We start from the raw sequence: 27,947 nt of genomic DNA on the forward strand, positions 1-27,947 counted from the left end.
TGAAAAAAAACTATAAATATTCAAGAATATAATTAATTTTTCAATCCAAAAATTTTGATATATGTATAATTTCAAAAAGAAAATGAGAAAATAAATACATTTTCATCTCATTAAATAGATAACTATTACCGTATTTTCTCTGTATATAAACATTTCATTTATTTTTTTATACACATAAAGATAATTAATAACAATATTTACACATAAATATATAAAAAAAATTAAATAATGCTCCCTTGAACTGAATAGTATTCTAGATGGCACTAGTGTATATTTTGTGTATTTAGTTCCATTTATATTTTATTTAGTCACATAAAGCTTTATTAACACCAAATAACTATCAATAAAAAGTAATAGTTTTCACTTAACTTTATTTTTTACACAAGCATGAAATAAATTTATTTATTTATTTATTTTTTATTCCCACATATTTTTAAAGCCTTACCCATTCATTACATCAAAAACTATTTACCTCTCCATTATATAAAAATATTTTCCATTGAAATTATGTTACACCATTAATTATATTAAAAAACTATTTTCTATTAGAAATTAAAATCAACATACACTTTATTTTAGGTTTTTTCTTTTCAAAATATATAATTTTTTCAAAATTGTTTTAAGAAAGAAAAAAAAATTAATGAAAATAAAATTCACTTTTTTTTTATTGAAATAGTTTTTACTTTTATTTCACTTTTGAAATAAAAAGTAATAAAATAAGTAAGCAAAGATGAATTATATAATTGTATTGTAGTTTGACAGCTACAGATGTTGAAGATGATATTGATCCAACATTATTGTATGATGGGAACACTTCAATATCTCGTATGACATTATCTGCAAAAAATATTATGACAATATAAATTCGATTGGATTATTAAATTTTAATAAATAATCATTATAAAAAAAACATTCGATGTAAATTGTTGTTTTCACTATGAAAAATTAAATAGACGAAATAATAAATAGATAAAATTAAAAACCAAGACCGCATAAAATATGAACTTTAGAGAGAGAAACCAGTGCTTACTGATAAATGAAAAGTAATCAGGTGGTCCCAATTGGAACTACTGAAAAAGCGGTCCAGTTTAATAGTACAAATTTTTATCGATAGTTGGCGAAATTTACTTGATTTGAATTTGAATATTTTTATTGATCTTAAAAATGTTGATGTAAAAGTATTCTCATCTGGTAGTCGAAATTGTAACTGCTGAATTTGAGTCTTCAGCTGATTTTAATTAGTACGAATCATTGTCGCCAGTTGGCGAGCCGCAACTCCTAGTTATCAAATATCGAATATTCAATACAAAAATGACAACACGTAGTCAAAGTTCATTAATCTGCTCTTTCTACGTATGAGAAATAAGCTGATATACCGGTAATTTAAAAAAATTTCAACAAAATTTGTTAAATTAAAAACTAAAATCTGTTTTCTGAAAATAACGTTTCTGTTAATAACCATTTTCGACAAATTGCTTTGGCATCAGACTGTTATTTCTGGATATTATCTAATGCTGTTCATTAAATTGGGTATGTTCACTAGTGTAAAAAGCGCGTTAACGAAACCACATCCTTGCAACATATCAGCAAAACGCGCGTTTGCAACACTTGAGTAAATATTGTAAGACTTCCCGATATAAATCGTGTTTTTTTTGTCAACTAACGTTGGACGTTCTACGTTACCACCTGAAAATAATAAACGCTCGTGCTGGAAACATAGCATTGCCACACTACTATACGAACATTTTCGAAACGTTAAGACATGATTTAAATATCATATTGTCTTAAAATTTTTTAATTTAGCGAAACTTATCATATTTAAGCGTTCGAAATTTTTTTTTATGGATATTTTTTACAATTAGGTTAGGTAACATTGGCTGTCCACGAAGGACACGCTTAGGCCATAGAGCCTATTGTGATACCATATATGTGTTTTACCATCTTTCCGCTGATAATTTCATTTATCAGCTCCTCAATTTCAGAGGCTGAGTGCATCTCCTTCATGCATATACCATACACTACACCAGCCCATCACAACTATTAATTAAATTAATTTTGTTGCGACGGCAGAAATCGAACCCGCCACCCTAAGCATACCGCGGACGGAATTGGTTACGCCATAACCCACTGAGCTAATAGGGCGACTTTTTTTACAATTATAATGTGATGATTCTAATATTCTTTAAATGTAAAACAAACCGGTGGATGTTGTTTGAAATGTGAAACTTGGTGATACAGGACTCCATCCATATTTATTTCTTGTTTGAATTTTCGCCTCATACAAACTTTGCGGTTCAAGTCCTCGTATCATGTAGCTCATTGGTGGTTGACGATCACGATTACCAGTTATTAACACATCATGCCATTCACCAGGACCACCATGATATGATGTACTTGCTAGACCGTACATTAGTGTACTATCCTGTAGACAAAAAACAAGAAGAATTAGAATCGTATGTCATTCAAATCAATTTTTTAATATATAAATTTAATATAATATAACCAATACCAAAATAATCTATATATAATAAAGGCACGCCGAAAAAATACTCAGTTACAATAGATGCATGAAATTTAAATTCAGTTCAAAGATTTTTTTTCCATAACTTTATTGGCTGGACATTTGAACAAAGTCATTATTTTAGTAATTATTATCTTTTTCAAATTTCTATAACGGAAAATCAAAGTTTAACACAGAAGTGACGTCATAGTATGTTGCTTGTCAGACTTGTAGACATCCTTTATGGTAGTGAGAGAAATTCAAATTTCTGTAACGGAAAATCAATTTATTTTTTAATGCTTATTAAAAATAGTTTGATTACGCGATTATTGAATTATGTTTGAGAGTGGAAATATTAGAGCAGAGAAATAATCAAAATAATTAAATTAATAACTCATATTTCATTTCACCATATTTCTACCAAAAGTTTGTGTACTGTGTACGAGTTATATTAAACCAACGGATCACAAACAGGGCCGAAAATTTTAAAGTTAATATAGTTGTATATATAAAAAGCAATCTACAAAAATTAAATATGAAAGTTGCACGGAATAAAAAAACGATATATCAAATAATATATATTATTCTCCGAGAAAATCACGAAATTACATCGAAAATCGAGAAATTTGATCAAAAACGTTGTTTTTTTGCTTTCCGTATGAACGGTTTCTCTTTTTACTATGTGTATATGCATATAAAATATGAAAGTGGATACCGTGACGTAAAAAAATTGCGCAAGGTCTTCGAATTGCCAAATATGATAATAAACGATTACAAATGCTTCTCTCAAGTATATATGGAGGGGTAAAAATCGTTTACTATGGATTATAAATAGTATCTTTGATATAGTACACTCTTTATTTTCAAAATTCGAACAAAGACATGCAAAGTAAATGAGTAAAGTTAATTTAATACAACTTAGTAAGAATAAGAATTAAATAAGAAAATAATCCTGTATCAATATGTGATAAACTGGCATAAAATTTTTGAATGAGAACATTTGCTTAAGGACCTATAAATAACATACTTTATACATTTAATTATAATTCCTAACTTTGCAATATAATACAATAAAATTACTTTTTATTGGTAGTATTTGTTAAATGTGAGAAAAACTTATTTTTCATGTTTAAGATATAAAATCTTTAAGTGCAATAAAATTGTTATACATTTTTTTTTTTTTGTTGCAAAAATAAATCCAAAAAGATAGTTTAAAATAAAATAAGAAATAAAAGTTGAAAACTTTGAAGAATAGTATTTCTGAGAAACAATTAATTCAAGTGAAAAGGCATCGTTGACAGAAGAACTTTAAAATGAAAATATGTCTTTAAAGTACTGGATATATATTTCTCTCATTAAGAAAAGTTTTAAATTCATGTTTCAGTCATTATTTTTTATTTGTTTTCTATTGTTTCGTTTTGTACATTTTATATTTTATCACCTACATATTTCAAGTAAATTGAGCAAATCTAATTTGAATGCAGAAAAAATGTAACAATAGTCGACATGTAAATAGAATTTTTGACCAGAAATGCAAAAGATATCAAGTTTAATTCAGATTGTCTATGTTGATGAGAAGGTTATACAAGGTGTTTTATTATTGACTGCAGAACTATTGCTACATAAAAAAAACTAAGAAAAAAAAGAAGAAACTGTTCTCTACCAAATTTGTATCAGAGGCCTAATTTACGAGTTAATTATCCTTCTCTTATGATAATCAATTATTAAAAAATATATTCCTCACAATCAAATTCATCAAATAAAGCACTACATAAACAGAGAATGTGTTTATCATAGTGGAAGTCGTCTCTAAATGCAAAATTATTATAAAAAAAACTCTATTTCGCTACTTATATTATTATAAAATCTAACCCACAAAAACCAAGAATTATTACACTCCCTTTCTTTGTAAATTAAGTTTTGTACGCAAACTATCGTACGAATATCACTAACCCTAAAAATGCTAAGATACACATACTCACAGACAAACCACACTATGCATATCGCGTGTTGAAGTTGTAAAGTGATGCGATGTTTAAGATTTTGTGTCATGTATTACAAAATTTAATCCCTCCCCCCGCCTACCTATATTAATATAGAATTTGATACGTCCCACATCTAAGCGTCGGTGTATTGGTAAAATAATTTGATAAATAAGTATTGTTTTCTTTATAAATAACGACAAACAAATATTTTTTTTAGTATTTTCTATCCAATTAAATTTACAATCAATTACTGTTTTATGATACTCCCCTCTATATTCTACAGTGGCACCTACTAATTTAATGAATTTGATAGGTCTGTGAATTCAAAAATCTTTCTATTTTTACCATAGCCACATCTCCCGTATCAGGCCTCAGAACGAAATTTGGTGAAGAGCTATTCCATTTGTCTTGATAGCTTAATTTAGTGGTATAATTTTTTGTTATCAATAACAGAACACCCTGTATACTCAAATTTCTTCATACGATGGATAATAAATCCCTCAGATATGCATGTAAGAGAACAGTTGTTGCTAAAAGGAAAAATGAGGATACGATACTTCTTATGTACCTGCATATTCCTGATATATCCGGTGTACGGATCAATAATTGACAGAGGTTTTTGTTAGAGTACCTATTTTATTCCTTTGGGGAAATGCTTATTAAAATTTAAAACAACATGTACATAAAATATTTCATATTATTCGATATGATGTCATTATTAAAAATTTCTATGCTATAATTAAATTTCGCTAAGCAATTTTTTGTGAGAGTTGAGCATTCCTTAGAACGGTTGCAGATAAATATTGCACATTGTGATTTTTATATATAGATATAGCCTCTTTTTAACCGACTTCAAAAAAGAAGAAAGTTCTCAATTCGACTGTATTTTTTTATGTTTGTTACCTCAGAACTTTCAACTGGGTAAACCGATTTTTATTTGAAAGCCGTGTGGTCTCATTTCAATTTGCCCCAGTTTTGACAATAGAATCTATGAGAAAACCATATAAGTTTTAAATTTGCATTAAGTATGTGCGCGAAAAATGGACAAATAACTCAAAATCACACCAAACGATTTCGATTATTCTTTTTTAGTGACAAATTAGCTAGTGTACTTTAAATTTACTAAAAATCACGAAATAAAAAATTTTTTAACAAAAAAAAACCGACTTCAAAAAAAAACTTTTCGAAAACAAATTAATATGCACTAAAAGTAAAAAAATTATGCAGTTACGATTGTTGTTATTTTGGAGTCGGTTTCAGTCAAGTTAATGTAGCAAACTGTTCGTTCTGTCACAATTGTTTCCTTGGCTGATACCGACTAAAAAAAAAAAAAACAAAAACAATAATTGTAACTGATTTATTTTTTTACTTTTTAGTGCATTTTAATTTGTTTTGGAATGTTTTTCTTTTAAGCCTTTTTTTTTTTGTTGTTAAAAATATTTTTATGTCACTAAATATTCAGTAATCTATGTGATTATTCTTTTATGAACATATATAATTACTCTTTTAACTGTATTCATTGTTGGCTTATTGTTAGCCTCTCTTTGCGCAATAAATTTGAAATGATCCGCCATTTCCATACTGCTATAATATTAAGTACAACAAGGAAAAATTCTCAGTAGATAATAAAATTTGTGATGCAAATTTAAATAATTTGTTCAAAATTTAAAGCTGAATAAACTCTGTTCTATTAAACCAAATATATATGAGATATTTGGGCACGAATATTATAACCATTCATGAGAATTAATGTTGTTTAAAAAATTTTCAAGAAAACTTTGAACCTAAATTGATCAGTTTCTGGAATATCGCCGTTCTAAAGTTTAAAAATCAATTTTTACCTTGTTAAATCTGAGTGGCACAAACTCCTCGAGTTATTGCATATCAAACAACATGCCAATGTCAATGACATGCGTAATAAAAGTTGAATATTCGAGAAGTATAGTAATTTTAAAAAATACTTTCGATGACTCTTTATTTTGTCATGCCTGCTACCAAATCAGTTTATATTATTCGAAAGTCTACTTTGCTCAGGCGCGGATTCAGCCATCAAAATGGTGATGGGTACGGCGCAGCCACCCGAAAATCGGAAAAATGCGATCTGGAGTATGAATTCGCTCATGATCGACAAAGTGCATTCCTACAAAGGGGATGTTTACAAAATATATGACGCTCTGCCCAAGATTTTGTACAGTGTATTTGCCCAAGTGGGAAAAGCCGTGAGACAAACACTAGTAATTTAATAAACCTGTGAGAAAATTACAAAAGTAAAAGCGTGTTTGTTTGCACATCACAGCGTTGTCACATTTAGACTTTAAACTACTGAACAAATTTTGATGCAATTTTTACAACTTCAAATTAAATTTAACGCTAGGATACGTTAAACATTAAATAATTTTGTTTAAGTACTTATTTAAAAAAACAAATTCAAGCTTTCGTTTTTTTTTTTGCGAAAGCATTGATAATGTCATCGATATCCTGATGTTTATGAGAGCTAGCTCGACTAATCTTTCCTGTCCCATTGAGACACGAAACCAAGATTTTTCCCGCGAAGAAAACGATCTCTCTGCGGTAGCTATGTTCGCCGAAAGAGTTGTCAGTATTCAAGTCCTTGACACCAACATTTGGTTCAGGTAGCAAAACTCCCCACTGAAATTAGTCGAGTACCTCCAAAACAATCTTTACCCCAAATCATTGGTAACGGAATCTAATGGGGATATGTAAATTGATTTCCGGAAGTACTGTTCTATCGATCTCGCTATGATTTTTGTCGATTTTTGTTATGTACATGCTTTGAAACGAATTTTTAAACAAAATAAATGTTCCCCCCAAAAATTATCAGATGGGGGTTTATAAAATTAGGAACAATAGGCTAACTATTTGAAGCGATGATTGTTTTTTTTTTCTTCAATTTTATTAAATCATTAGTCTACTTAGGTGATGGGCATGTCCATCATGCCCATATGGGTGGATCCGCAGACCCACAGACAATGACCCACAGACTTACGATGCAAAAAATTAGTTGTTTAATTTTTAAAGAGTGACTGTGGTGCGAGAACTTTTGACTCTTACATATACAGAAATTATGTAAATAAATTTGATGAGCGTAATCTTTTTAAAGTGGCGACATGGGTTTTTATCAACTTTATTCTTCTCTTTTCGGGATATGTCCAAGTAAGGTTAAAATTTCTCGTTTACTCTCGGAATTCGGAAAATAATTTTACAACTAGAAATAATTTTTCAGCCGATTAGTACCCAGATGAACACACACTTATCAATTTACCAAACACATACAAAATATGTAGAAATGAATACAAATCAAAGTAGATATAAAATAATAAATATATTTATTTATGATTATTATATTTATATACACAAATATCGCTTGTTTGTTGAAGAAGAATGAAATCTGTTTTATTCAAATCAATTTCCACTCGATAAATTCAATATAAAGGTTTTTTTGTTGTTGTTGTTATTGTTGTCGCTATATAGACTTCATATACATATATTTGTTCTTTTATTTATTCTTTGTTGTTATTAGTACAACGAGTATAATATATACTAAACAACTACTGTATATTTTGTATGAACAAAAATACATTTTAAGTATGAAAAGATATTTTTAAAAAAATATAGCTGGTTAAAAAGGAACGAAGCGCCATTCTTACAGAAAAATAGTAGTCAAATTTTATAAAGGTAATAGTATTACTGGTAAAGAAGAGACCATAACAAATAAAGCTCCCCATCGAAATCCTCAAAATTATAAAGTAAAAATGGCGGAAAAACATGTAATGAGCCTTCAGGTTTTTTCAATCTTTTATTAGACAACTCGCCCTATTAGCTCAGTTGGTTAAGGTGTAACAAATTTCGTCTGCTGTCTGATTAGGGTAGCGGTTTCGATTCCCGCCGTTCCAAAAAATTAATTTAATTAATAGTTATGACGGGCTGTTGTAGTGCATGGTATATGCATGAAGGAGGTGCACTCAGCCTCTGAAATTGAGGAGCTGATAAATGAAATTATCAGCGGAAAAGTGGTAAAATACATATATGGTATCACAAAAGGACCAACTGGACAGCTCGAACGTAAACAAATAATCAATATGGCGGTGACTGGATACCGTGTGGGAGAGATAACCGAGGGAGAGAGAATGCCCTCACTGTTCCTCTACCTGCGCAAGAGCATACCTTGTCTAATTCAACCATGAATAAAACTACCCTGAAATGGGTAAAATACCCCGAGATATCTTCTGATGATTTTAACCCTCTTAAACTTAAACTGTTTATATATTTAATAATTCATTCGTTATATCAGAACAGATGGCTATGAATTGGATTTTTACCATTAATACATTTTTACGTTTACCATTTTTACAGAAAATTTTTACTTATGGTTCGATACTACTCACAAATGGTGCAGTGAAATGCCAGACTAAATTAAAATAATTTTTTTTTAAATATCTTTATAAATTATTGTTCATGTGTTAGTCTGAGGTATTATTGTAGTGTTTCAATCAAAACCATTCAGTAGTTTTTGATTGAAAGCGTCAAAAACAAATAATCAAATAAACAAACAAACAAAATTACTTTCACATTTATAATATACTAGCTTTATTCCACCACACTTCGCTGTGGGACATTATGGTTACATGGAAATAGATGAGAAGTATCTAATAAATTTTATTAGATTAGACTTTTTAAATATACACATCATGCCCTTTTATTTGTTACCAGACTTGGGTATATTTGAAAATATTAGTAGATATTTAAAATTTAGTAGAAATTTTATAGAACCGTAACTATTACTAGTTCTTTATCAATTATTCATTAAATGATATATGATTTTGAAAGAAAATCTTTTATATTGTATGAATCGGAACGCTCCTTTTCTGTATTTTTTACATCCAAAGAAACCTTTAAAAAAAACTAGCCAAAATCCGCTAAATTTATCCAACTATTTTCGCTAAAAACAATTATCTTTTTTCGTACAAAGCCAAAATTTGAAAAGTGTTAGTAACACAAATGATTTGCAATCAGTGGCATACAAGTTTTGGAAAATGTTTTTTTAAAGACTTTAATTCACAAAAGACTCTAAGGTACATATCTAGGTGAAGCATAAAGTCGCCAATGTCATGGCAATTGCCAATCTATAGTTCTAGAATATATTCCAATAGGATAATAATATCCTATACAAAGTTCGGTTCTAGGATACGGCAATGAGACTCTGTCGAAAATAGTTCTATTTTTCCGTGATAGAAGCATCAAAATCTTATTTTTTCATTTCTAAGAAAAACAACCGCATACAATCACCATAAATTTTGTAACTCGTTTAAAAATAAATAATACACTTACTATTTTTTAAATATTGTTAAAATAGTACATTTACATTCAGCCAAATAAGCACTGACAGTACATTAAACTGATAACTAATTTTAATAAGTAGAAAAATACATTTCAAAATAAAATAAGTTTTCATATATTTTTTCGCTGCATTTGCTATTTTCCAATGCATACCTGCAACACTATTTTATTGTACTTTCTAAGCCGGGTTTGTCATGGGATAAAAACGAAATTTTAATCAGGATGTACTATACATAACAACCTTCAGAAAAAAATTATATTCACGATAGCGAAAACCGTTTCAAAATTGGCTGTTTGTTTTAGAAAGAGTTAGCGTTACAAAAAGACATACTGGGGCGTAGGGTGACTTAGTTTCTGCTATTATGGATTTGTTTTATTGTACAAAAGCAAAATAAGATATCGATCTCTTAATCTTTCATTACTAAATACTGTTAGCTGATAATTATAGTAATTCCGTGAAGTAAATTTTTTTCAGGAGAACGAAACTTAAGCTAAAAGTGTTTGTCCATCAATTATTACACGTAAAATAAAGATTCTCTCAAAAAAGACTGGTGTTCAACTTATATCTAGAAGATCAAAATGTATATTTTGAATTAAAATTCACTCGAAAATTTGACAAACTCCCATCGGATTATTTATGATACTTAGTGACGTTCTTTGCTACTCGGACTATAACCACGATTCCAACGACATCAAATTATGTAGGTACTGTGTATTCTATACTGGTTTGACGTAAGTTGATATTAAACTTTTTGTACGACGACAAATATGATATGTTTTCCGAGCTCTTATCAAAATTCTAACAAAACGTTATTTGTTGAAATCAGTGGGAATATTTGGGCTTCACAATGTAACTAGTTGTGAAAAAAAATAATGACTGACATCCGCATTCTTCATTTTTTGTGATAAAACCTACATTGGGTTTCTCGGACCGTGCCCACAAATTAATAAAAAATATTGATTCCGGCGCTTCATTTTTGAAATTATCATTGCTTACTTCAGTGAAACAGTGAAGATGAAAAATGAACTTTATTACACACTTTCGAGAGAGAATTGACGATTCAACTTTGCCACCTGCTACCACCATTCGATCACATTTATTTTTTCTAGATCAATTAAGAAGTTTGGGACGCATATAAAGTGGAACTGAAGGGTCATATAAATGCAACACATATACTTTCCGTTTGTAGGGTAGTTCAAATGGATTGTAGTTCTTGTTTAGTTTTAGTGCAGTAAATACGTAGGTATGAAAATACCTCAGATTTTAAAATAATTCTCCCGTCCGGTTTTTCAACGGGATAAAAATAATAGTTTTTTAGAAAACATAATCTGGAAAAAATCGGTGTGTAGGAAGTTGTTAAAAAGCCATCGAAAAGATGCAAAAAACAGGGTTTTTTTGCGTACTAGAGATAAAAAAACCTAAAAAATGAACCTAGCTGAAGTTAAATCTGATCGAAACTTGACGAGAAAACACTGTTTTATGACCGAAAATATCGCGTTTTTCGCCATTAATTTTCTCGGTTCATATGAATCACAATAAATTCGTTCTAGTCTGAAATTCTTGTTTTTAATAATATATCTTTTTGTAAAAAAATTTCGTTGCAAAATAATATGTTTTCCGCACAATTTCCCGAAAAGCAAAAATATGAGTTTTTATCAAAATCATTTTTTCGAAACGTGTTTTTGCATCTTTTCGATGGTATTAGAATAACTTCCTACACTCCAATTTTTTCTAAAGTATGTTTTTTTTTAAAACTACCATTTGTAACATAATTATTCCGTTGAAAAACTAGACGGGAATATTATTTTAAATTTAAAACTGATTTGGTTGCACTATTTCTTGAAACTACTATAAAACCTTTATTTCAAACAATTTTATTAAATTTGTTGTTTTTGAGATAGTATTGTTGTAAGAACTAAAACAATACATATTGCATACCAACATACTGGTAGATACTAACGTTATACATAATATAAAATTTAATAGTAATTCATTTTCTATTACCTTCTTTGGATATCGTCTTGGAATTTGTTGACTTTGATGTTGTAATGGTTGAAGTTGTTCTTGTTCTAATTGATCAGGTAACTTTCTATAATACAATTTTAATTCTTCTAATGGTGCATGTGATTCAACCATCCAACTAATATTATATCGATCACGCCATTGACCTAATGTTGAACTCCGGAATATGGCTGGATTCGGTTTACCTATAAACATAAAAATATAAAAATTATAAATATTACATAATCATGCATTGAACTGTATTTTTGTAAAAATATTCATGAATACAAAAATGTTGTTTTAAATATTTACAAGAAAACCTAAACAAACATTTTACTTTATTGTTTACTGTTTTAGAAAACTAAATAATTTTTGTTCAGATAAACATTTTTTTATTTATTTTTTAGATAATTATACTAGAAACAAAAACGTCATGTCATGTACAGCCAAAATGCGAAGTACATAGTGGTGGAAATAGCCAGCTATTTTGAGCAATATTTTTAACTTCTCATATCTGAGTAATAAATGTCTTCCTGACATATATATTTATAGGATCCTGTTTGCTCAATTTGAGCTAGAGAAGATCGCTTCTGAGAAAGTGCCTTGCGATTTTGAAACACCTTCTATATGATAGTTCTTGCATTATGAAAATCTGAGGTTCTATGTTTTTAAATTCTGTATATTTCACCTGTTTGCAAGTAGATTTTCAATTGCATTATCTGTGGAAAGATAAGACGTTAGACTTATGTTAGCATATGGATATTCGTTAACGGAAAAGAGGCATAAAGCTATAAAAAGAAATAAAACATTACAAGTTTATTTAGGAAAAAATCTATTGTTAGACAGAAATAGAATTTATTTTATCAAAAACAACATTATACTTTTATGTGTCTATTTTATACAAAAACAAAATATTTTTACAATAGAGGTAAATAATTTTTTCATTTTCTTTTTAAATCCGATAATAAAAGTTCATTTTTTTGTATTTATAGATATATTATAAGTTTGCCTACATAAAATATGATTTTTTATGTTATCGTTTTACGATTCAATTTCTTGAGGTTTTGAAATTTATTTGTTTCTGTGAATCATGACATTACTTAAGCCGTATACAGGATTACTAAGAATAAATAATGGAGCTAAATGGGAATTTGGACCTTTTTTTATGTATCGTGTTTATATTTATTTGTGAAGTTTCTTTTTTGTTTTGAAATATTAGCGGTACTAAAATAAATTTTGCTATGCCCACGCGTTATTAATTTTGCTTGCTGACCATTAGTGATAGACAACCTGTTTGTTTTTGATGGTTACGTGTGGGTAAAAAAATTTGCTACTTTTTTGTTATTATTTTTTCAAAAGAATAGTGTAATTATTTTGTAAATTTTAAATATGTTAATCAATCGACATGTTGGTATATTTTTGATATTTGATATAATATATCACAATCATGATCCAAGAAATATTGATTGTTTACTATTTATGTCTTTTTCCTGTATCTATTGCTAAATCGTAATGTATTTAGTTGCTTGAGAAAGTCCTCATTAATTAAAAACGAAACGTAACATTTTTAACAATATTGCCAAAATACTTAAATGTTTGAGCGCCATTTAGAACTATATAGCCAGTGTTTGTTTAAGTAATTTTTAAAATGACAAACTGAGGCTATAAATTTTATAAAATTCCGTGCATTCTTCTATTAGGAAGTATGTAGTTGACAAACAGGGTTTTCTCGGTTCAAATGGTGTGTTCTGTAATACGCAACGTTGTACTTTATCTACTATCTAAAATATCATAATGCAACATAGTGGCTCCAAAAAGTATGCAGCGTTTTGCAAGAAAAGGTTCGGAAATCTATGAATGAACTTAAAAATATATAAATGCGGGGCTCGTACCACGAATAGCATTTTTACAACTGCACAAATTTCAATTATTTAAAAAATCTAATAATCCATTTCTAGCAATGAAAATGAAAATTTTTTAGAAATTTATATATAAAATGACAGGTAACAAATAGGGAACGCAAAAATATTAATTATGAAAACGTTTTTATTGTTTAATGGTATAATTATCATAGGCATTATACATTGAAAAAGTATACATGAAAAAATTGAACGTTTGTTTTTGGCGATTTCAACAATGTTTTTCCATTGCAATTTTAAGTTTTTATTTTTTTAAATTAAAATGTACATCCTTACGAAGAAAATGAGACCATGTTCAACTCTGTACGATGGAAAAAAAATAGATTGTTCATCCAGCTCAAGCAAGGGGTGGTTTTTGCTAAAAAATTGAATATCTCAAAAATTATTTAACTTTTAAAGCAAAATTCCACTTATTGCTAATAAAAAAACGAACGTTTCCTGACAATTTCAAAATTTTCCGATTTTTTTTCTAAAAAGAGAAGCTAAAAACAAAAAAAATAGTTTTTTACATTTTACTCCTTAAATTTGAGGTTATGTAAAAAATGGAAATACAAAACTAGATTTTTTTAATACCAATAACTTTCCAATTTAACTTTTTTCTCTAAAATAAATACTTTAGCCACAAATCGCTAAAAACCATTTGTTACCCCTTTCCACCCCCGGCGCACCCCTTTCCGGCTAAATTCGGCTGTTTAAAGTTTGTTTCCTGAGTTATACATACTATGTCCTACACAAAAAAAAACGGGTCCGATCCTGCAACTAATTTTTTCTTTAACAAAATGCAATTCAGTTGGTCTAAAAAGCAAACTAAAAAATTTGTTTATATTGTTTTCTCAGAATGCTTTTTTTGAAAATCAGCAACTGACAGCGTCTATACATTTAGGAAAATAAAATTAAGTTGTAAATTTTTTTGCAAATCCAAAAGTCCCCTTCGTAGGTTGAAAGCTGCACGAAGAATTGCATTCAGACATTACTGCAAACTTAGTAATTTTGAACATAATACGTCCGTTTCGTATTTATTTTCACCCACAGAATCCATCTGGCATTGATATATTCAACTTTTTCGTGCTTAATTTACATAATTTCACTATTTTTATCGTAAATTTTGACGGCTTTGGCTCCTCAGTCTATCTTTATACATACCGGTAGTCAATCTATATAAAGTATCGATTGCTATATGGTCTGTCATTATATCCAGTTTTTACATAATATTTCCTCAAATATTATATCAAACTACCGGAAGATTTTAGGACAATCTGGCAGAACTTTTTGCTCTTTCGTTGCTCACGGTTTTAGAATGTTTTAATTTCCACAGAAACCGTTTGCAACACCAAATTTTTGGGGATTTATCGTCATAAATTCATCATTTGTATCACTACAGCTACTTATAATCTTTTTTCAAATTTATACAACTTTGGATTTTGAATTCATCCTTATTGCCAACCTGTAGTTGGATTTACTGACTATTGCTCTTATGGGACACAAGATATCCAATAATAATTACTAAATATCTCTTTGGACTTTCGATAACATTCTATATCAAAAACACACATGTGTATTAATTTTCATTTTGGTGCTTCAGAGGTTAACGTTTTCAGCTATATATTGAAATAAACCATATGTAAAGTTTGACATGAGTATAGAATATTTTATGTATTTGATTTTTAGGATGTGCTTTATTAGCTTAACAAAAATATTGGATTAATTCTGCAAGCATATATGAAAATATTTTTTTGTTTATTAAAAATGTTAATGCATATATTTTTTACAATAAATTTGTAATTCGGTTATTCGTTAAAAAAAACATTTTAAATTAGTTTGCATGGAATTACTTCTTTGATCATAAAAAATTGTAGCCAATATAGCTTTAAAACGTATTTTAAAATGTATAAAACACTAACCGATACCTGTTTGATTCGTCGGAAAATTACAAATTTCTTCAAATTAGCCTAATTAGCCCATTTCCGGTTGTCTGTTCGTCTGAACGCCTGCTCGTCTGTCTGTCCGTAAGCACGGTAACTCAAAAACGAAAAGAGATATCAAGCTGAAATTTTTACAGCGTGCTTAGGACGTAAAAAGTGAGGTCGAGTTCGTATATGAGCAACATAGGTCAAATGGGTCTTGGGTTCGTAGGACCCATTTTGTAATCCATTAGAGATAGAACAAAATTTTAATGTAAAAAATGTTCCTTATAAAAAAATTAACAACTTTTGTTAATTTTGAAATATTTTTTGTAAACATCACTGTTTACCCACGAGGGCCCTAATTAGGAGAAAATTTTATAGTATGTATTAATATGGGAATATCAGTTATGTGTGTGTGGCCATTTAAGAGTGAATATCTTTCATTCTTTACGTGACGTTTAAAAATAAACGATGTCGTCATCATCACGCTCTACATGATATTTCAACAATTAACTCAGTCAATTTTTTGTTTTCACTTGTTTTTTATTAAAATTTTACTGCGTTTATAACATCTAGGTCATTACGCAGTTTAGATAAAAGTGCAATACATAAACTTATTTTATTACTTATTCGAGTCACGAGCTATTATTACAAGACCACATTTTATTACAATACGTACATATTATTGAACCATTCTGATCTAATGACTATAATGCTATAATTCAAATTAAGATGAGCATTTCTGTGGGCTGTATTATGCATTTTGTTAAAATATATCCCCTTAAGGACCCACAATAAAAATATTTAGCTAGATTATAAAATTATTAATTAGCTAGACCGGTTTCGATTGCTTTGGCAATCCTCTTCAGTAGCATTAAACCTCTTAAAATTAAAAAGTCTTAAAATTAAAAAATATTTACAAATCCGAAAAAAGAACCGCATCAATCTGAAACAAATAATAATAAAATATTACCCTTAAAATTAAAATAAAATTATTTACCCGATTATAATAATAATAAATCTTTATGTTACACCCTCTAAAATAATGTAACTGTCTGCTTTCACCTAAAACACAATAAAATATTAAGTTTTAATCCTAAGATAGGATTATCGTTATGAAAATATCAGAAAACTAAGGGATTAAGCCTGAAAATAAAATGTAAGATAAGAAACGTTGTAAATATAAAATAAAAAACACAGAAATAAAAATAAAGAGAAAATTAGATTACCAACAAAATAAACATTTTAATCCTCGGTATACCTAAAACAGAATAAATAATTAGAATTTAGAAAAACCTGCAACAAACCAAAATAAAATTAAATGAAAATAAGCAAATTAAAAACAAAAATTAAAAAATAAAAATAGAATTAATTAAAGAACAATAGAATAAGTATTACCAAATGAAGTAAAATGGTGTACCTAAAACAGAAGAAATTATTAATTAGCGTACCTAAAACAGAAGAAATTATTAATTAGCGTACCTAAAACAGAAGAAATTATTAATTAGTGTACCTAAAACAGAAGAAATTATTAATTAGCGTACCTAAAACAGAAGAAATTATTAATTAGTGTACCTAAAACAGAAGAAATTATTAGTTAGTGTACCTAAAACAGAATAAAATATAAAATAAATAAAAAAATGAAAGTGAGCAAAATTATAAAAATACAAGAAAATAAGTTGAAAAAATAAAAAATTTTACCAAATGACAAACTGAAACAAACAAAAAATCAAATTAAGTAAAAATGATAAGCAAAAATAAAAAATAAAAATTAAATCAAAAAATAATAATAGGAAAGATAAATAAAAAAGATGAAAAATAGCATAAAATATCGATTCTCGAGACAACACAAATGAAACAGGTAACTAAAAGAAACCCTGCCCAAATTGTGTCAAAACCCTGCCAAAACACAATTTGGGCAGGGTTTCTTTTAGTTACCTGTTTCATTTGTGTTGTCTCGAGAATCGATATTTTATGCTATTTTTCATCTTTTTTATTTATCTTTCCTATTATTATTTTTTGATTTAATTTTTATTTTTTATTTTTGCTTATCATTTTTACTTAATTTGATTTTTTGTTTGTTTCAGTTTGTCATTTGGTAAAATTTTTTATTTTTTCAACTTATTTTCTTGTATTTTTATAATTTTGCTCACTTTCATTTTTTTATTTATTTTATATTTTATTCTGTTTTAGGTACACTAACTAATAATTTCTTCTGTTTTAGGTACACTAATTAATAATTTCTTCTGTTTTAGGTACGCTAATTAATAATTTCTTCTGTTTTAGGTACACTAATTAATAATTTCTTCTGTTTTAGGTACGCTAATTAATAATTTCTTCTGTTTTAGGTACGCTAATTAATAATTTCTTCTGTTTTAGGTACACCATTTTACTTCATTTGGTAATACTTATTCTATTGTTCTTTAATTAATTCTATTTTTATTTTTTAATTTTTGTTTTTAATTTGCTTATTTTCATTTAATTTTATTTTGGTTTGTTGCAGGTTTTTCTAAATTCTAATTATTTATTCTGTTTTAGGTATACCGAGGATTAAAATGTTTATTTTGTTGGTAATCTAATTTTCTCTTTATTTTTATTTCTGTGTTTTTTATTTTATATTTACAACGTTTCTTATCTTACATTTTATTTTCAGGCTTAATCCCTTAGTTTTCTGATATTTTCATAACGATAATCCTATCTTAGGATTAAAACTTAATATTTTATTGTGTTTTAGGTGAAAGCAGACAGTTACATTATTTTAGAGGGTGTAACATAAAGATTTATTATTATTATAATCGGGTAAATAATTTTATTTTAATTTTAAGGGTAATATTTTATTATTATTTGTTTCAGATTGATGCGGTTCTTTTTTCGGATTTGTAAATATTTTTTAATTTTAAGACTTTTTAATTTTAAGAGGTTTAATGCTACTGAAGAGGATTGCCAAAGCAATCGAAACCGGTCTAGCTAATTAATAATTTTATAATCTAGCTAAATATTTTTATTGTGGGTCCTTAAGGGGATATATTTTAACAAAATGTATAATGCTATAATTAATTAAGCGTGCAATGAGCTTTGTGGTTGGAAGCCGAAGGTACAATGATGGCTGTCTAAATGTCCAAGGGAGGGAAGTAAAGTTATTGTTTTGGGGGGAAGTTAATGGGGAGCATGTGGGATGAAAGATGGTCTTTAGAGTGGACACTGTCCGTCTTGCAGGGCATTAGCAGGATATAACGTGGAAGTCGTTGTTTAAAAGTTGAAATTACCCAGCGAATTGTTTAATATATGTACAAATGTACACTGTAGGACCAGCTTATAAAAAAATTTTATAAGCTGATATTTTCAAAAAGTCAATTTGAGAAAGCTCGTGAGAAAACGGAGTTCAACCTAAATAATATTGTAAAAGCTCTACAACGCTTCGTTTTATTTTCCAAAATGAATTAAATCAAATTGAAGAATCACATGAAAAATAGAAAAATATTGGCTGATTTCCAATATAAATTGAAACTTTTTATGTTTTCTTTCAACAAAATTTGGTCCAGTTAAGCAGTTCTTTTCAATATGTATGTTTTGTGTAATCTTTTAAATATATGTATAGTGTGTTCACCAATGGGATAAGCAAGAGCAAGAGTTTTTGACACAAAAACTGATACTTTTCAAGAAAATAAAATTGCTCTGTATAATTTGTGATTAAACTATACACCCAAATAGAATTTTGTCAATTTATTTTGAGATAATACCAGTCACTGGCTCAGCACAATTAACGAGTAGTTAGACTTAAATTGGATTATTTTCTTTACAATTACAGACTGTACCATTGATATTTTTGTGTCAATTTTGTATAATTAAGTATCAAGCACAACCTGTAAGAAAGATCCCATGCCTTTGTCTTGATCTTGACCCCGTGTCTATAACCTCCATACAGTGGGCATGAAAAATATCGAAATAGTAGAAGAACTTATACAAAAGTTGTAGAATTTAAAAATTTTCGCTATGCCTGGGCCTAGAAATTGACCTTGACTTTCTAGGTCATCAAAAGGAACACTTAAACGGCACAAGCAGAATTCGAAATTCTACTTATAGATACTTGAGTTCAATTTCTGTGCCTAGTAAGTTTCGAAAAAGGATATCCAAAAAAGAATCTTTCTTGTATAGGAAAATGCATCATACCAACTGGGATCGTTCTCTTTTATGCAAAAACTTAGTTCCCTATAACAATTTTGCAGTTAATTTATTCTGTATCTATTAAGTTCTCGAAAAAATGTTTTGAACAAAAATTGTGAAATTTTTAAGTGGGACATGCAGGAAAACGAAATGAATAAGTTACTTTTTAATTTTAAATTTCCTATAACTTTTACTAGCTTTGAGTGGGAATTCAATTTTCAATTTTAAGACATTGTATATGAATGTTTTTTCAAGATCAAAACTTCTTACAAATCATTAAACGCTACAACCAACACCTCTACCCCCAAATCTAGGTAGAGCGAGCTTTTGGCATTTTGGCGCCTCTTGCAACCTGAAAACTGAGGCGCCCGCTCCACTAGCTAAACCCTTGGCCCGGCGCTGGCTACAGTTAGTATACAATATGTTTCTTTTTTAACGGATCTTCAACGAAGAAGAAGCAGAAAACTTAATGCATAAAAAATTCACTAAAAAAAACTCACTAGGGCATTTTAAATTGTGCGAGTATATAAATCAATAAAAAATAGTCGTAAAAGTCAGAGTGCATAGAAAAAAAAGTTTAATTTTTAACTGTATTTCTGCCCGAACTACTTTAAGTCCGCCCTTAACGAAATTTGTAGCTCAAAAACTAAGATTCGGAAGACCATAGAACCATACCGTGGTTAAATACATAAACATGTTTTCTCAATAGGAACAATACTTGAATTTGAATTTTCCTTCTATCTGGTACTATTAGAAAAATGGGATGTTAGTTCACAGGTTCAGAGTGTAAACAGAAAAAATTTAATAGACTCCTCATTTTTACTACGTATATGCAGGGTACAAACAATGGATTTTTCTTCTTGTTAAACCGTCAGCACTCGCATCAATCGTTCGGTAATATTAAGTCACGCGTTGAGAGATTTGCTTACGCGCTCTGCATATGCGTCAATTTCGCGCGTTAAACATTCTTTAACTTTGCGTATTATAACCTCTATAAAAAATATAACTAGCTAATAAAAAATAGTTTGATTACGTTATTATTGAATGTTGTTTGAGAGTGAAAATACTAGAGCAGAGAAATTATCTAAATTATTTAATTAATTTAAAGTAATTTCACTATATTTCTACCACAAGTTTTTTAATTTACTGAGTACGACTTAAATTAAAGTGACAAAAGTACACGAATGAGTTCGAAAATTTAATAATATTTTGCTTTCACTATTACTGCATAAAAAAGAGAAATTCCACAATTTCTGAAGGACTTGAAAGAAATATACATTAAAACTTGGTTAAGTGGGATCTGGATAAGTAAGAAACACTCATATCTGGAACTCATGCTGAGGTCACAAGACCCTCGCACTCAATTATTTTGTTTTAAATCGAGTTTTGAATGTTATTATGTTTTAAATAAAGTGTGAACAAAATGCTCATAAGATGAGTGCTGATGGGTTAATTTTATCGATGGACACACTGTCGACGAAAATTAATAATATGAAATGCTTTACCTGTCAGTTCAATAACTTTACGGGCTTTACCAAGTTGATTGTCTGCTACGCACGTATAGTTTCCAAAATCAGATGGATGAACTTTTCGAATAACAAGTGTGTGTCGTGATCCACGTGTTTCCATTATACGTCGTTCTGTTGTATCCAATAACATTGTATCACGATACCAATGTACCTGAAAAATTAAAAATATAATATTATAAACATAAACTAAAAATATATACCAACCAAACGTTTGTCTACTGTGTATCTCATTAAAATATAGGCTTAACTCAAAACTTGCTACGGTTGTTAAAATTAATGAAATACCATATTGGAAAACAGATGAGTTAAAAACGAATTCGGGTTTAACAAACGGAAAATATATAATTATTTAAGAAGCAGTAGATAAATTAATAAATACAATCACAATTAAATTACTAATATGGGGAGGCGTCTTTCCGTAGGAGCATTATTTTATATTTTTTTCCAATTTGATACCAAAATTTGAACTAAAATCTGATGCGAATGTTAAATAGCAATGGTTGTCAAAATATCGTACACATATTTCTGGTGTGCTCAAAACTTTTTTCTTAATATTTCACCTAAATTAATATATCTTTATTTTTTTCTAAATTAGATTAAAAAAACGGACCAAAAACAATTTAGAATTTAAAAAAAAATTTTTAATCTAATTTAGAAAAAAATAAAGATATATTAATTTAGGTGAAAAATTAAGGAAATTGAGCGGAAAATTAGAAAATTTAAGAAGCAATATTAAATGCAATAAATGGTGGAAACGCAGATAAATGATGCATCATATTACCTTATTATATACTTATCTATTTATTTGCGTTCCCACCATATTTAACATGTATTTTAATAGTATTGAGAAACCATTTATTAATTAGTATTCAGGAATTGTGAACAGGTGTGCTAGAGCTTTATGCGAGCGCAGCGAGCTCTATTTTCGAATGCTATAAAATATATATATATATTTTTATATATAGCTCTATATATAGGTAGATTGAGAATTCCACTTGAACTGCTGCCACTATTTTTTTTAAATTCATATGGGATTTCGAACTTTCTAAACACCCAATATGTTAGACACAGTATGTATGAAGCAGTATCACTTTTACAAGGGGAGAGAAGTAGGACTTAAAGGAAACAGAAACTTAGAAATCCGAAGAAAATCTCCTAACGAATTTTGTTACGAAAAACATTATCTTCGTATATATAGAGAGAATCAATGTCAACACTTTCACCACGCTCTAATTATTGCGTATTATTTAATATGTACTAATTATGATACATGAAACTTTCTTCATGCCGGTACCTAATAACAATAAAACAGTTAAATTTCTTAATTTTTACCTACACAGCATTAGAACACAAATGTTAGTATTCAATAAGCATGTACATTTACTATTTTGGTTTGTGGTAAAGCTTCTCTACAATTAACTAATCTTACAAGTTGGATAGAAGTTTCCTTTGTTTCAACTTTGTAATTAAGTGTACTACTACAGTAATTCAAACAGAATTAAATCAATTTGTCAGAATGTATTTATTATGTGTACGTTACTACTTTTTTTACATTAGCTATATTAAACTTCTTGGCAATATCTATTTTCATTATTTACAAAATGTGATAACAGGATTTCGAAAATATAAAAAGTTCCGGGTAGGTGCTTGAGTGTGCGATTCTAGTTTTCAGAACTTTTTGTTTTTAGTGGATATACTTTTTTGAATTTGAATATTTTGAAAAATATATTATTTTCCACAGAAAAAACTATTTACGGCTTTCCGTCGAAACACTGTATATTTTATATTGCCATTTTCTTACCGGCCCAACATTTTTACTTGACGTGTTTTGTAGGGAAGGTTTTTAGAAACCCCGAGTTTATGTAATGCACCAATTGTCAGCGACCCACATACCCAGCTCAATTTGAATTTAGGTTCCCGATAAAGAATTTATACTGGTTTGAGCTTTGAACATGCTGGAATGTTTGTAATTTACTACTTTATTGTAGTTATTTGTAGCTAGCGATTATGTTTGGACACGCATTAAAATCGTAAATGCTTTTTGATTTCATCGAGGGATTAAAACTATTTGCTCTATGTATTATTCTATTTCATTTTCTTAGTTTTTTTTATTAACAACTTAGCCCAAATTATCGACAAAGTCGGATTTTTATTCCTAGATAATTGATTGGTTGAAGTGTTTGATTGGTTGAAGTGTGAAGACTATAATTTGTTTCTTCTAGTGTTTTTTACTTAAGGTTATAACATTTTAAGGACTAAAGTAAATGTCCAAAAAATTTCTCTAAACTGGAATTGTAACAACACTTGACTTCAAAATTAGAAACCGTTTCAAATATTCATACTTTTACTTTTGGAGAAGCTACACAAAAAAAACTACAAGCCAGGTCAAATATCATTTTTTCGCCTCTTTGGATATTTTTACTCGGCAAATGTGATTATAGTCACATTTGCGTGATTATAGTCTCCATCGGGACCTGTTCAAACTCTCTTTCTGACTACTGAGTTAAATATTATTGGCAACCATCACGGTCCCTGTCTATATCCTGTCCAAAAATTACCACCAGGTATTTACAAGGCGTACAAATAATATCACAAAATTAGACCATTTTAAAAGCAAATAAATTTTAACCAAAATAACAGCATGGAATTAGTACGTTTTTTTTAAATAATTTGTTAATGAATAAAGACTGTAATTTTACTGTCAAAACAAACAATTTATTCAATAAAATTTCATAGCAAAATAAAACATAATTAATTAATTAAAAATAAATCTGTTAAGTTTCTATTCATTTATTTTCATGTTAACATAGTAATAAATTATATTGTAGAAATCATTATACGGTTCAATAGTTAATATCCCACTCGAAAACACTCACAACTTTTCAAGTGAACATCCAATACACAAATGAATGAATGTGTTGTGCATGTGAAGCTTTTTATCAGTTTGTTTGAGTTTTATACGTGTTTGTTTGTGTTTTATATGAAAAAAAAAATAGGTGTTGTATTGTAGACTTTCTAGTAAACCTAAACCAATTTTTATACCAAGTATATATGAAATATACATAGTATATTAAGTTTAGTCCCAAGTTTGTGACTTGATGCTTAAAAATATTGATGCTATGAACAAAATTTTGGTATAGGTGTTCATAAAATCACCTAATTAGTCCATTTACGGTTGTCTGTCAGCCTGTCGTCTGTCGTCTGTCTTTCTGTCAAAACGATTACTCAAAAACGCAAAAAAGATATCATGCTGAAATTTTTATAGCGTGCTGAGGTCAATTGGGTCCTCACCTAACATAGGTCAATTGGATCTTGGATTCGTAAAACCCATCTTGTAAACCGTTAGAGATAGAACGAAAGTTTGAATGTAAAAAAAGTTCCTTATAAAAAAAATAAACAATTTTTGCTTGAAACATTTTTTCGTAAACATCACTGTTTACCCGTGAGAGCGCATATTATTATTCGCAAATTGTAGTATTATATGGGTATATCAGTTATATGTGTATGACATGTATGTATGTGTAATGTGATAGAGCAATCAACACTGTCTATACATGGTATTTCAACAATTAATTCAGTCAATTTTTGTTTTCACTTGTTTCCAATATGTTTTTTATGAATAAGAAAAAATCTAATTTATACTATATAGAATAGCTTCACGACTTAAACACAGTGTATTCTTTCATATGTCCACTAGAAGAATCAATATAATGACATCTCTCAAATATCTGTATCCAAATTTTTAGTGGGATTAATTTTTTATAAAGTATTCCGAGCCGAATAAAATTTTGCGCTGTTTATTTATATTAAAATTTTGGATACAATATATGAAACGAAATAAATTAACCAAAAGTAAAACATTAAATGTAGAAATTCAATATAGCTTGATGATTATCAATTTATTTTACCAATAAATTAAAAACGCTAAATACTGGTGTATACAAAATACCGTGGATCATAAAATATACTGGAAACATTTGATGAAATTGACTACTTTATATATTTTAATGACTTATATTATTCAGTTTATTTTAAGTAAGGAAACCACTTATCCAAAACGTGATAAAGTTGCATTATGAATCTATAATAAAACGAGATGCATTAATAATTACCTCAGGCTGTGTTTCTCCATATACAATGCATACCAAATGCGCTTCTAATCCTTCACCAGAGTACACCATTGGCCGTTCGACAGTTATTTCTGGTGGATCTGAAACAAATACAATATTATGAGTATTCGAATTTTTTCATTCGCTTTTTTGATTCACTGTCTAGTCAAGGTTTGACAGTAGCATTTTCGTATAAATACACGAGTTTCAAACATGTCGTCATTGATGAACTAGTCTTCTTGCACATCTATTCTAGTTATGTAAATTATGGACGCTGGCCTGCAAATTTGATTTTCTGATAAAAAGTGTCTCATACTTTTTTTATTAACCGTTTTCTAGAAATTTCTTTCGCAGGCAAGATTAAAACAAAATTACCAACATATATTTTACGTTAAATTTAATGCGTTTTTTAACAGATTTTATTTATTAATGAATTAAGTGGATTAAAGTAACATATTACTTTGTAGTGGCATATGTAAATGATGAACTTGGTAGGATATTAGTATAATAGTATGATCCTTGCGTTCAGGGTTCAGGGCTACGAATTTCCCATGGATGATAAACACGGTAAGAAATGTATGGTGTTTGCTACCTACAATGTTGGTTTGGTATAGAGACAGATACTTTAGTATCTATAAGTATTGTGGGTATCGCCAACCAGTACGTAGACACCTGACTTCCATACTGCATTGACTTTTCTACTACAATTTTTGCAATTGTTACTATTTTCTTAATACAATACACCCTATGGCGTTCACACCGATACCGGCATGACCATATCCACAAAAAATCTCTTGCCGTGTATTGACGAATAGCAGTAGTAACCGTAGTAATGGGTATAAGTCATTGTAGTCAAGATCTACTTTTTGAGGTGGGAAGCTATTTTTCCGTTTTATGAAAAATCATAGAATAAGTTTAATAGCATTTGCCTCGAAATATAAATTGTTCACTAAATCACTTGAAATTTTTGTTCACCAAAGTTAGTGAAGAACTAACTATTTCCTATAAGAATTCTGCATCCTCCTTGACATTATCAAATATATCCAATTATTTGTGAAACTTATTATACTTTTAATGGCATTCAAATAATTTATAAGAGTAGGAAAACTCAAGATTCAACAGTTTTCACGAAAACTGTATGGAATATGAAAACATTCGGCTATGGACCGATTTTGACGCCCCTCTCTTATCACATGTTGATGGAGTAATCACAATAACGTCAACGAAATCTAATTCTGAGCGAGCGTCTGATTAATGGCATATTTTTAAATTCGTTAAAATTTTGTACAGCTATAATCAGTCAATAAATACAGTGACTCATATAATCATCTATAGCAATAAATGCTGATATAGGTATGTATCAATATTATTTAATTCACCCATCATGCTACCTACCACGATATGCAAATTTTACATTAAAGTTATTAAAAAAGTATATCCATAAAATGATGATAACATTCACTAATAATTATCAAAATAATCAATTTTATGTTTTCGAAATTCCCCGGTCATAATAATACTAATATGTTATTCATATTCAGATGAAAGGTTCATTGTAAATATATATATATACAGTAGACCCGCGGTAGTCCGGTCCCGGTCTAATCCGGCACCCCTTGTAATCCAACATAACTATAACGATAATTACAATGCAGATTTATTAAAAATACATGAATTCTTCGTGGCTGAAATTAGAAAATGATTGAAATCTTACCCCTTTGTCGGATTACAAAGTTTCTTTTTCAAAAACTTCCGGACTACAGGGGGTTTGTGACAATACTCTATAGTTCGACAAATTCGATAATTCGACAACATCTTTCAAAACGTTTGTCGGATTACCGCGGGTCCACTGTATATATATATATATATATATATATATATATATATATATATATATATATATATATATATATATGAGAGTGATACCCACCCGCTTCGCTGGGTTTAAAAGAAAAGATAAGTAAAGATCGCTTTTGCTTACCCCCTTTCTATAACACTCGGAATAATGGTTAGGATTGTTTTACACAGGTAAATATATGTATGGTTTTCTATTTTTTTTAAATGCTTCATAGTGGTACTTATTCATTGAGTATATGAGAAAAGAAGCCGTGAAATATTTTTTATTGACAATTTTTACAGAAATCTGTAATTTATAGTAGTGTCAAATAACTACTTTTACAGAAATCTGTAATTTATGTTAATGTCAAATTAAATTAATTTGTTATCTTTTATCTTTATAAATTATATCTCATGTGTTATTCTGATGTATAAGCTATATTGCTGTACAGTTTCATTAAAAACCATTCGCTAGTTTTAGCGTAACAAACAAACAAACAAACATGCTTACTTTCGTATTTATAATATATAGAGATACATTAAAAATCAGTCATAAGTAGAATAATATGTGTTTGATTATGTAACTAATAACCTACAGGGTTTATTTAAAGTTCAAATGCACTCACTATTCGATATAAAAG

At 28.7% G+C, this 27,947-nt stretch overlaps 1 protein-coding gene across 1 annotated transcript in view; it reads right to left on the reverse strand.

The window, feature by feature from the left end:
- Positions 1-304: 304 nt before the first annotated feature.
- LOC123290887 (limbic system-associated membrane protein) overlaps positions 305-27,947 on the reverse strand; it is a 156,938-nt gene continuing 129,295 nt past the window's right edge. The window contains exons 5-10 of the mRNA XM_044871247.1: positions 25,474-25,571; positions 21,338-21,512; positions 11,849-12,051; positions 2,200-2,422; positions 767-837; positions 305-337 (exon numbers count right to left, since the gene is read on the reverse strand). Of these exons, the coding sequence (XP_044727182.1) occupies positions 305-337; positions 767-837; positions 2,200-2,422; positions 11,849-12,051; positions 21,338-21,512; positions 25,474-25,571 (803 nt within the window). The remainder of the gene's footprint in view (positions 338-766; positions 838-2,199; positions 2,423-11,848; positions 12,052-21,337; positions 21,513-25,473; positions 25,572-27,947) is intronic.

Source organism: Chrysoperla carnea, chromosome 1 (assembly GCF_905475395.1).
Source record: "Chrysoperla carnea chromosome 1, inChrCarn1.1, whole genome shotgun sequence".
NCBI classification, from domain to species: domain Eukaryota; kingdom Metazoa; phylum Arthropoda; class Insecta; order Neuroptera; family Chrysopidae; genus Chrysoperla; species Chrysoperla carnea.